A 12,791-nucleotide genomic window follows, 5' to 3' on the forward strand; every position below is an offset into this window, starting at 1 on the left:
AGATAATAAAATGGCACTCATTTTATTTAACTCGTTTTTTGAAAAAATAAATCATTTATACCCAACAAGAATTTCAATTGAATTGGCTAATGCTAAAAGGAAAGTAGTCAACAACACATTGTTTTGAGAAAACTTAATAAAACTGCAAATTATCTTAATTTTTATTCAAAAAAATGTAATTTTTAGTATATAAATTCTTTATTACCCCACACTCTAAGAAAAAATCCGTTATATACAACAAACTGCATCTGTCGCTATTGCACCGACGGATTTTTTGTTATGTTAACGAAATAAAATTTAAACGGATTGAAGTTCGTCGATATTAGTCAATTGAAATTGTGGATTTCAATTTAGTTCGTTAAAATAAAGGAATTATTAAACTAGGTGGCTTTTTTCTGTTTTGGTAAAATAAAGAATTTAATACGTCATTGTATTGAATAATTTATTATTACCTTTATAAGAAAGGAATTAGGTATAATAGAACCAAGTTTTCATTACAAAATAGTCCTTATTTTTAATATTTAGATTATTTTATTATGATATTCAACATCTGATACAAGCAGTACTTCTTATAAAAACTAATATGATTGGGAGAGATTTTCTAGCAAGCTTTAAAAACGCTTTAACTTTGAAATTGAAAACTAATTATTAATAATTTAATTCAATATAGAAACTTTCAAAAACAATAAAAACTAAAAAATTTAAATAAAAATATAAAAAAATTTTTAATTTATATTTTATTAATACAGTTATTAATTATATTCAAGGTCAAAATACATTTATATAAAAAACACAGATATGTATACAATTGTTACTATACTTATATAATTGTTTCAATTTTTATTACTGTTGCAAATTCGTGTGTGTGCACATTTTAATTCCAGCAACCTGTTGTCGATTATTTAAAGATAATAGATTGGCGGAAAAATTCTCGCGTATTGGTCTGTAACTTTTTTAATGACATATTTTTTTTTAATCATCTGATAGCCCTATTTCTTGCACATCTATTGATATATAATTTGCCTTTTGTTCTCTCGAGATGGAACTTAGTCGAAAAGAAAAACGTTTGCTGCTCAATTTTCAATTCAAGTTGAATTTGAACGCTTCTGAAGCCGCCCGAAATATTTGTGAGGCCTATGGAGACGGAACAATGCCAATTTGTACAGCACAATACTGGTTCAAGATATTCCGTGAAGAAGAAGACCGATTAACCGACATGCCGAGGTCTGGGGGTCGAAACGAAATCAATCGCCAAGCAGCCATCAACAGAGTTGAAGAAGATCCGTCAATGAGTTGCCGATTGTTGGCCAACGAGTTTGAATGTCATCACTCTACAATTGAAGACATTTTTCACAAGGCCGGAAGGAAATGCTTGAAGTCCAAGTGTGTTCCGTACGAGTTGACCGATGCTCAAAAGAAGAAACGCTTCGATGCTTGCAATCGAGTGTTTGAACGTTACAGCAATGACCAGCTGGACTTGGAACAAATTGTGACTTGTGATGAGAAATGGGTAGCCTTTGACAATCCACATCGGGGCAATGAATGGCGATCACTGGGTCAACCGTCTTCCTCCACCCAGTCAAAGATTTTTGAAAAGAGAAGCGAATGATGATCACTTTTTGGCATTGCCGAGGCATCGCTCACTGGGAGTTACTTGAGGTGGGGCAATCAATGACGGCCGCTCTCTATTGCCAGACCTTGGATCGAGTCAAGCAGAAGTTGCAAATCGTCGAATTCCGGTCTTTTTTTTGCACGACAACGCAAAGCCTCACACAGCACAGATCATAAAGAATTGATTGGAAGACGTCGGTTGGGAGGTTTTGGAGCACCTGCCGTACAGTCCGGACTTGGCACCGAATGACTATCACTTATTCCAATCAATGGAGCATTTTTTGAGAGGCAAGAAATTCCGAAATGTTGATAAAATTGAGGAAAATCTACAAAATTTCTTTGATTCGAAGCGCCGCGTGTTTTACCGTTATGGAATCTACATGTTGCCAGATATGTGGTTGAATTGCATCAATTTGGAAGGCGACTACTTCGACTACTAGTTGCTTTTTTTTTTTTTGTTTGAATAAATTTTATGCATAAATTAATAAGTTAGCCTTATGAAAAAAAATGCGCGAGAACTTTTCCGCCAACCTAAACAAACCTTAAAACACAATAAAGAAAATATTGAATATACTAAAACAAACCTTAAAACACAATAAAGAAAATATTGAATATACTAAAACAAACCTTAAAACACAAAAATACAATTAAACAAACCTTAAAACACAATAAAGAAAATATTGAATATACTAAAACAAACCTTAAAACACAAAAATACAATTAAACAAACCTTAAAACACAATAAAAAAAATATTGAATATAAATGTTATACTATAATATATAAATTAGAACTATATAAATTTTTACTAATAACCCTGTAAGAAATATTTGTTTTTAATTCTTTATTTCTAAATTGCTAATAAAAATTATTATTTTATTAGTTCTACATACCTCATGCCTGATTGCCACATGTCTAAAGTAGCAAATATACTATTTAATACAAATATAAACAAGCATTATATAAAATTAGTTGTAACTAACATAAAAATATTGCAAGTAAAAAAAAAAATAGTTTTAGATTTAATATAAACTTACAGTGTGATACAGCATGACGCAATTCTAAAATAGCAAACTATAAAAGCCTATACAAAGTTAAATATACAAATTATAACAATTTATATATAAACTTAGCTGTAACTAGCCTAAATAAATACCATTAAAAAAAAATGCAAATAAAGATTTTTCAACTGATTTATTTTACAACTGATGAAACTTACAGTGTGGTATTGCATGCTATATGCCTAAAATGGTCAATTATAAAAGCATACAAACAAGTTATATGTAAGTTATACTCATTAAAAGAATGCAAGTAAACATTTAAATTTGATACCTCATACCTGAATGCGAGATGTCTAAAGTAGCAAGTTCTATACAAATATAAACGAGCAATATATAAACTTAGTTGCAACAAATATAAAAAAATTGCAAGTAAAATAAAAAATAGTTTTACAGCTAATTTAAACTTACGGTGTGATATAGCATGATACGTCTCTAAAATAGCAAATTATAAAAGCATATACAGAATTAAATATACAAATTATGACAATCCATACATAAACTTAGCTGTACCTAGCCTAAATAAATACAGATAAAAAAAAATGCTTGTAAATATTTTACTATTGATTTTTTTTTCAACTGATGAAGCTTAGCTACAACTAACCTAAATAATGATACCCATCAAAAGAAATATTAACATTTTTACAACTGATTTAAATTTGTATCGTAAGTTACTACATGTCACATCTAAAATAGAAAATTATAGAAGAATATATACAAGTCATACAGTCTATAGTATAGAAATAGTTATTCAACTAAACCTTTGGTTTATCATATAAAAAAATTATATATATATTCAATGCTTTATAAAGAAAATTTAAAGTAAGTTTAATAACCTAGAATTACAAATAACAGAGTGTAATTTAAATTGTGTTAATTTGCCATTAACATGGCAAATTAAACTTACTGCAACAAACCTTTCATCTACGATTTTAATGTGGTTTAAGAAAAACATTAAGTCTGTCATTAGGAGGGAGTGGAAGTTTACAAGCAGGAGGTTCTGTAAACTCACATCCTGGAGCTGCAGTAAATCTTCAAGCAGAAAAAACAGTAAATCCATCAATAGGAGTAACATTAAATTCACAAACAGGAGGAGTTGTAAATTTACAAACAGAAGGCTCACAATCTGGAGGAACAATAAGTTTACCAGTTGGAGGAAAAGTAAATTCATCAATAGGATTAACGTTAAGTTCTTCAGTAGGAGGAGCAGTAAATTCACAAGCTGAAAAAGCAATAAATCTCCAAGCAGGAGAAACAGTAAATTCACAAACGGAAGGTTCAGTAAGTTTGCAATCTGGAGGAACAATTAATCTGCAGGCTGAGGGAAAAGTAAACCCATTGATAGTATTAACATTAGATTCATCAGCAGGAGGAATAGCAACTTCACAATCAGAAGGAGCAATAAATCTCCAAGCAGAAAAAACAGTAAACTCACAAACAGTAGGTTCGCAATCTGGCGGAGCAGTTAATCTGCAGGTTGAAGGAAAATTAAACCCATCAATAGGATTAAAGTTAAGTTCACCAACTGGAGAAGCAATAACTTCACAAGTTGGAGGAGCAATAAATGAACAAACAGGACAAGTCGTCTCTGACCAATTTTAAGATTTTTTTATGAGTTTCCTTCTCGGTACCATCTTCAAATAGGTCGTAAAAGGCTGGAGGACAGTCTCTAGTTTTTATTTGCTATTGTTTTGTTCTTTTAATTACATTTTAAATAAGCATTATAAATAAGCATATACATATATATATATACATATATATATATATACATACATATATATATATATATATATATATATATATATATATATATATATATATATATATATATATATATATATATATATATATATATATATATATATATATATATATACATACATGTATATATATATATATATATATATTATATATATATATATATATATATATATATATATATATATATATATATATATATATATATATATATATATATATATATATATATGATCGTTATTAAATAATAAAAAAACTTAGTTATAATAGAACGAACAAGTTCAGCTACATGCTTTTCTCTTCTATCTTTTACTGAGTCCAGTTTTAATTTAGCAAAGTGAAGCAATTTCGTAAGGAATTAACGAAATTTCGAAAAATCCGTAAATAATTAATTTTACTCTGTTAATTTTGTAATTTTTGATTACAAATTACTTCGTTAATTTATCGGAAAAAAGAAATCCGTCGCTTTTTTTAACGGATTGTTTTTAGAGTGCAGTTATCATGAAACAAACGCATAATTTGAAAAAAGACAGATAAATGTGTTTAAGAAATAATGTTATTTACTAAAAACACCAACAAATCAGTATTTACATAAACTTCTATATATAAAGAACTAATTTTAGAAGTATATACTATCTTCAAAGAAATCTTTTTAGTCTGAGATAAGCAATAAGACCAACGAAAACTTAGTTATCATTTTCAACTTTAACAACTTCTGCTACTGGCCACATAAATTTCAGCATAAAAGTCTCCAAACTCCACTCGAATGTAGAGTTATAGTTTTTTATGTTTGCTATATTTTTAATCTTTATTGGTACATTTTCTTCTGGGTAAGCTTCTTAACTTGGAAAACATAAGTTTGGACAATCAGTTGCTCTAAAGGAAAAGTTATGATTCATTATAAAATCGATGAAAGGTTGGCCAATAACCTTAGATGGAAATTTTATATTATATGTGCAGTGCATGAACTTGCTTATTAAAAAGTACTGCTTTTTGTTCTTTTCAACTTGCTTACCTTTGGTTTCATTGAAAACACAACTTTTTTAAAAAAGTTGCGGCTACCACGTCTTGAATTTTTTGTACCACAAATTTATTATTTTTAGAGGATGTCTCATTAAGGACACATACTTGGTCTACTGTGTACAGCCTATTGTGTCGGTTTAGTTTGTACTTTATTATATTAAAATCCGTATCACACGGTGGAAAGGAGTGCCTCTTATTGGGTGGAATTGCTCAATCTTTTCAAATTTTTTTTAATCAGTCACGGCTAAAAGTAGTCTAGATACTGAATGGTTTTTATTTTGGCCTCAACAATTATCTGAGAATAAGTGGAATTCGGTAAACTGCTTCTCTGCCTTCATTAAATAGAAAGAAACACACTACATCTGGACCTTTGCCTGCTGTGCCTTAGTAGTAAACAAAAATGTATGCTTTGTTACTTTTATTGTTATGAACACAAAAAACCTTAATTGAAAGTTGCCTCAGAAGGTTTCTTGTACTGGTATTTTTGGGATTTGTATGTTCAGCATACAAACCCCAAGTCAAAACATAATGATAAAACTTGACTATTGTCTTTGTCATTGACGTCTTTTTGAATTCGGTCATTAAACTTTTTTGATATGCATTTATGCACATCAAATTCAGATTCAGCACATTTTGTTGCTGCCTCATTAAGACGATGACTTCTTAACTTTGAATTGAATTCTTTACAAAAGCAGCATATTGTCAAGTGCAGCATAATGCAAGTGCAGCATATGGTCAGTCAACTTGCGGCCTTCCAAAGGAAAGATTATAGTTTACTTTTAAGTAGTTTTAACTTTGTTTCGCCAACTTTAATTCAAAAGTATTTTTCTTTAAACAGCTTATACATAGTTTTAACATTTAAAGTGGCATCTAGATAGCATATAGGCTTTCCAAGATAATGGCTTTCCTTATTTGAAAACATTATTTATGTCATTTTCGTTCGGAAAATAATTTTAGTTCTAGCTTTTATTTAGTTCAGTAAATAAATTTTATTCTAGTTTTTATTCAGCTCATGTAAAAATAATTTTAGTATTTGTTTTTATTTAGTTCAATTTTCGTTTGCGTTTAAATTTTTTATCTCATCTAATTATAATTTATAAATAATATAGGCATATATAATTAAAAGAAGTAGGTCTTAGTGCTATAAACAAATAAAAAAAATGAGAAAACTTAATTAAATGTAATATTATACACCAAGTGCCATGGCTAGGAGTTCAGAGCTCCTCCCCCCCCACCCCCCGCGGCTAAAATAAAAAACAGCAACAACCTGTCCTTATGGCTATAAAATTTTAAAAAACGCTGACACTCGATTTCTCCATCCATTTCTTTCAACATATGCTGGAGTTGCAGGAGCTACAATGATGTCTTCAGCTAATGGTGCAATATGTAGGTAAACGGCACGTCTCGTCTTTCAGAAATTTAAAGCATTTTGGCACATAGAGCTGTTTATTTCAATAAAATGAGATTGCTCCAGAATTTTTATTGAAAGTTCATTTCTGAAGCAATCTCAGCAGAAAGAGTAGATCCTTTTGTTGAAGGTAAATAATGTTGCACCAATTTTTTAGCCTCTAAAAGAGCTATTGCGCACGTGGGGTCAAGTAGACATGCGGCACTTCGGATCGTTTGGCTACAAAAAAACGGTAAAACGACGGTGTAGATCTGCAAGCATTTTACCTGCTACATCTTTGACATCTCCGAATTGCTCAAGGTGACATTCTAAATTAAGTATCGAAGGTATAACACTGGATAGAGAAAATGCATTCATCTGAAGAATATAAGTTTCATTGGCTAAAGGTTTTAAAAAATTGACAAAATCCTGAAGCTTTATCCTTTTGCTATTGGCAAGTGAATGCAAGTTTTACAACTAGCTGTATAGCATATGCAAAGCATCCCAATCTTCTAAATGCTACATTTTCAACTATCAAGTCAACTTGTTCCCACTTTTCACTATCTGTCATATTCTCATGATCTTCCGGATCTGATATGTGCGCTTCATTAACCTAATTTTCTAATTCAATAAGTATAATACGTTCAGCTTGAGCTTTCATTCTCAACAACTTTATGCTTTTGACCATGTTTGCTCTATTGTCCGAAATAACAAGCAATATTAGGCATTTTTCTTTTCCTTTCTTAGAATATATGAAAATATATATATATAAATTTTTTTTCTATATAATTAACATAGCATGATGTTTGAAAAGAAGGTTGTAATATGACATGAAATTTTAAAATGTTTAAACATTACACGAAATATTAATATATATTAATATTTTAAATCGGACTATTGGGATAACAATATATTACGCAGTTGTATAGTTTTTTTTATTTTATTTTAGGTGCCCAAAGAAGTCTTTACGGTCTTATCACAGAGCACCGCGGAATAGAATTTAAAGGAAGTTCACGCCTCCTTCCTTACTGTTGTTAAACTTGCCCAGAGGTGGCGTCGGACCAGGGTTTTCTCGCTTCTAAGGCAAGCGCGTTAACTACTGCACTACGGCTACTACATAGTAACTTGGTAACACGTTATAAGAATGATATTTAAATAAAAATTTTCTAAAATTAAATTATAGTACTTGCATGCCCACAAATAATTAAATTTAAATACTGCATTCGTTGATTAAAATTCTAGCAACTAATTCAGGTAGAATGCAGTTTGCATTATTAACTCTGCTTTTAATTTTAGATCTGATTGTTTTTATCGGGTAGCATTGGACTGTTAATTTTAGTGAATAAAATTAGATTTAATTAAGCTGATGAATTTTTAATAACTATTTTCAAACGAGCATGACAAGAACCATTGTCTGCTGTGATAAATAAATCTTATATTTGATTTCAGGATACAACTCATTGGTGAAAAATACACTCTCTACAAGAAACTGCAATAAATGATTTTCTGCGAATTTTTATCATGACGACAATTGTTGTTAATATAGCTGCATTCAAATGTATTATTGAACCTTTTTAAGCAGGTATTTTCATTATTGCTCTTCCCCAGTAGGCACGCAACGTATTATTCACGTTTCAATCACGTGTATTTTAGGTGACTTCGTCCAGGTTACTATTTTACGTGAAATTTAAGTGAAAGTTTCGTGCCAAAATATCGCGTCTAACTGAACTTTTTTTATTCCTAATAAAAACCTGTGATAAGAAATATAAAATTATATTTTTTATTATATTATTTATTTTTTTATAGTATAGTTTTTGTATTCATTATATTAGTTATAATTATTTTACTTTTATGATGATATAATTAATTTTTATTGTAGTTTAATCATAATTAAAAAAAAAAAATTGGTCTATGTTATATCTTATAACGCATTTAAAACAAAACTAAATAGTCCAATATATTTTAAACCTTGGTTTCCAATGGTTGTAGAAATGTCGTACAACAGTTGTACAACAATAATGCTTTATAATGGAAACATTTTCTTGCGTAAGTTGCCCAACTTAACGTCGGTTGCGCAACAAAATTTATGTTGTAAAACAAATGTTGCGGAAATAGAATCAAACCAATCTCGCCAACAATTGTTGTACAACAAAAACGCACAATTGTAGCACAACATATCTACAACTATTAGAAACCAAGCTTAAGTTGTAATATCTAATATCTAAATTACATCAATTTAAGTTAAATAAATTAGTACCAAGCGTCCCTATTTGCCACACAAATAAGATTAAACTCAAATGCAAGGTATGCTTTTTTTCTACTTTATGATATAATATTTTAGACTGGCGAATTTGTCCATTTTGCTTACTTAATTTAGTACAAAATAAGTTATGTTATAACGAATTTAATATCAAATTAAGTAAGCTACATGGACAAATTATAAGTTCTAGCAGAACTTTTTCTAGATTCTTGAGCAATAATAATGTCTGTAGAACTTCTGCATACATTATTGCTCAAGAGTCGATTAGATAAAAACCAAAAATAGATTTTCTTCTATTATTTGTTTTTATCAACAAGGTTAAAGAATTTATCCAAGAAAATATCAATAAACAAATGTGTTATGTTATTTATTATTGATATATGTATATATTATTATTATATTCTTTATCTTTTTGTAATATATGACATCTTGATCTTGTGCTTTACTTGTTAAAAAAGATTAATACTTATTTATTTTATTTTTTTATATTATTTAAATATTATATGATTAATACGTATATTTGAATTGTATTTATGAAATTATTATTGTATATATTATATGACTTTTATTGCTATTGTTATTATGTACAATATAAAACAGGTTATTAACGCGGATTTGTTCAATGTTTTCCCCCACAAAAAGATGATTATGATGCTATTGTATTTGAAACTGCATTATACTTATCTTTTAATGTTGACAACCTTCCAATATGTAAAGCAAGTTTCTCTCAAATATAGCATTGTTTTTTTTTTAAATTGTTTCATGATTTAGGTCAAAGAAATAGCAACACCAGAAAATCTTGTTGCCAAAACAGTTGGCGACTCACCATGTAAGACTTGTGTTAAAAGTATGTGATTTAAGATAATTATTTAATAATCATATTATTATTTAAGTTTTTATTTGTTTCTTTTTAGCTAAATTTGGTGTCGCTAGTTATTATTGGAGAAAATATTGACTAATTCATTAGATAAAGTTTGATGCATGCTCTTACCTGGTTTCCTTCTTCACGTTTCAATCATATATATTTTAGGTGACCTCGTCCAGGTTACAATTTTACTTGATTGAAGCATGAAAGTTACGTTGCCAAAATATTGTGTATTTTGGATCTTTTTTTATTCTCAATAAAAACCTATGATTAGACACTTGGAAAGATATTCTTTATTTTATTTACTATTTTTTTATAATTGAGTTTCAGAGATTATTTTTTTGGGAATATTCCCGGAATACCGAATATTTTTATGAAATTTATCTTTTTCCAAATATCCGAAAAGTTTTCCAGACATGCAAGTTAAAGTATGTATTATTGTCATCAACTTGGCTGAATGCAAAATTAAGGGAAAAATTAGGGGGAAAATATTCTGAATTTTTTCAGAACATTTTCCGCAAACAATTTTCAAAATTTTTTAAATAAAATGATTATATGAAATATGTAGTTTACATATTCATTATTGTAATTACTTTTTATTATACTTTTATAATAATATAATTATTTTGCATTGTAGTTTTATAATAATAAAAAAAGTATCAGGGTATAAGATATCTTATAACATCGCAATGCATTTTTGACAAAAATAAAATGTCACATATATAATATTTTATCTAAACATATTATATTATTTTATATCTAAGTTTTATCAATTTAGGTTTAATAAATATATTACAAAGCTTAGTTAAAAATCGTGTAACGTTATGGCAGATAATTCTCATATTGCAACGTGCAAAAGATCAAACCCTAATACAAGGTATACTTTTTTTTTCTACCCTATTATATAATATTTTAGACTGTCAAATTTGTCGATGTAATTAATTTTATAATAAATAAGTTATTATAACTTATTTAATATTAAATTTATTAAACTACATGACAAATGATAAGTTCTGTATAAAATATTATTGACTAGGAAGATCCAATGGTATTGTTATGTTATTGCCTAGGAATATCATTCTGTAGTAAGACACAAAAACCTTTTAACTTTTAAAGTTTGAGAAAATTCACTTTTCCCTCACTTCCCCGTAAACACACGACGTCTTAAAGACGTCTAAAAAACGTCTTTTAGACGTCTAGACGTCTTCAAAACGTTTTTTAGACGTCTTTAAGACGTCGTGTGTTTACTGGGTTTGTCTTCTGTTGTGACGCACCCTGTAGCAAGAATTTAATTTAGTTCATATCTTGTTGGAGAATGCAACTTGATTCTTGTTGGAGAATGCAACTTAAGTTGAATTTTCAGCACTCGATCTTTATTGGTGACCTAATTTGACAATACTTTATTATACATACTTTTAGTTTTATACTTAATATATTATATATAATTAGGGGAAGATGAGGCTCCTTAGCCGTGGTGAATGTTTCCACAGCAAGGGAGCCTCAAGGTGAAAATCTCACCATGGGTAGGAAAATCATGATATAAAATCCCCACTATAATGTTGTGTGGTTATGTGGTAACTATTACATTTTTAAAAATTGTTATAATTTTTCTGTGTGCATTCTAAAATTACATTTAATGTTCAAAACTTTGTAGATTACTCATTTAAAGCAACTTCGTGGGCGGTCACCTTTGCATCTAGTGAGTTAATGCAGAAACAAGTGCAAATATAAGAAGATGGAAAACAAAGAAAACAAATTATTTAATCAGATGTTATCACATAAGGTGAGTACAGGTCTTTTTCTAATCACGCACATCAGTTATTAACTTTATAAAAAGATATATATTTATCTATAGACAGATATTAGATATAGATATATATAGATAAACAATATTTTTTTAAACTTGTATTTATTATTTTGTACTTCTTTTTTTTATTAATCTGTCGACTTTTTTGTTATGTCTTTTTTTATTAAATCCTTATTTATTTTTTAACAATAAGAGTATAAAATTAGAAGGCAAATGACTTTTTTTATTTTTCTTCATTGTATGTTGTGTTGTTTTCTTAAAATTATTTAATGATTTAGATAAAAGAAAACAACTAGAAAATCTTGTTGCCAAAATGGTTGGCAACTTACCAAGTAAGATTTGTTTTAAAAGTTTGTGAATTAAGATAATTATGAAATAATCATATTATTATTTAAGATTTTATTCGTTTCTTTTCAGCTAAATCTGATTCATTAGATAAAGTTTGATGCGTACTTTTATAGGAGAAAATATCGACTGATTCGTTAGATTATGTTTGAAGCGTGCTTTTATGGGAGAATATATCGACTGGTTCGTTAGATTAAGTTTGAAGTGCGCTCTTTGTGGATCGAAGCGTGCTCTTCGTAAGTTGCAGATCTATGACTTTGTACTTATTACTTATTGGATATAAGGAGGATATTTTAACAAAAGTGCAGCTTTTATTACAAATTCAAAATGTATATGCCAAGAACTAATATACTGACTAATAAAACCATGTAATTTAATACGTATTAAATATTTCCTCGACGATGAGTTTTTTTTCTTTACACGAATCCAAACACTTCGTTTTTATAAGGCATAGTTATTGCTTAAATATTACGTGCCGAAATTAACGTAAAAAGCACGTCTTTTAGACAGTTCATGGGGACCAAAAAGTCACCTAAATATCACGTGCCAAAAGTAACGTGAAAAACACGTCCATAAATCACGTGAATTGGTCATTTCATGGGGATCAAAAAGTCACCTAAATGTCACGTGCCAAAATAACGTGAAATTCACGTTTTTGTCACGTCGCTGTGCCTACTGG

General features: G+C 28.8%; 1 protein-coding gene and 1 long non-coding RNA gene across 2 annotated transcripts; both read left to right on the forward strand.

The window, feature by feature from the left end:
- The first annotated feature begins 1,039 nt into the window (after positions 1-1,039).
- LOC136076150 (histone-lysine N-methyltransferase SETMAR-like) lies at positions 1,040-1,609 on the forward strand. Its single transcript, XM_065789623.1, has one exon. The coding sequence runs from the start codon at positions 1,040-1,042 to the stop codon at positions 1,607-1,609; it is 570 nt and encodes a 189-aa protein (XP_065645695.1).
- A 10,052-nt stretch (positions 1,610-11,661) lies between these two features.
- On the forward strand, positions 11,662-12,440 carry LOC136076553 (uncharacterized). Its single transcript, XR_010636364.1, has 3 exons — positions 11,662-11,743; positions 12,046-12,099; positions 12,185-12,440. It is a non-coding gene; the product is annotated as an uncharacterized LOC136076553 (long non-coding RNA).
- The last annotated feature ends 351 nt before the right edge of the window (positions 12,441-12,791 follow it).

This window comes from Hydra vulgaris, chromosome 02 (genome assembly GCF_038396675.1).
Source record: "Hydra vulgaris chromosome 02, alternate assembly HydraT2T_AEP".
Taxonomy (NCBI): Eukaryota; Metazoa; Cnidaria; class Hydrozoa; order Anthoathecata; family Hydridae; genus Hydra; species Hydra vulgaris.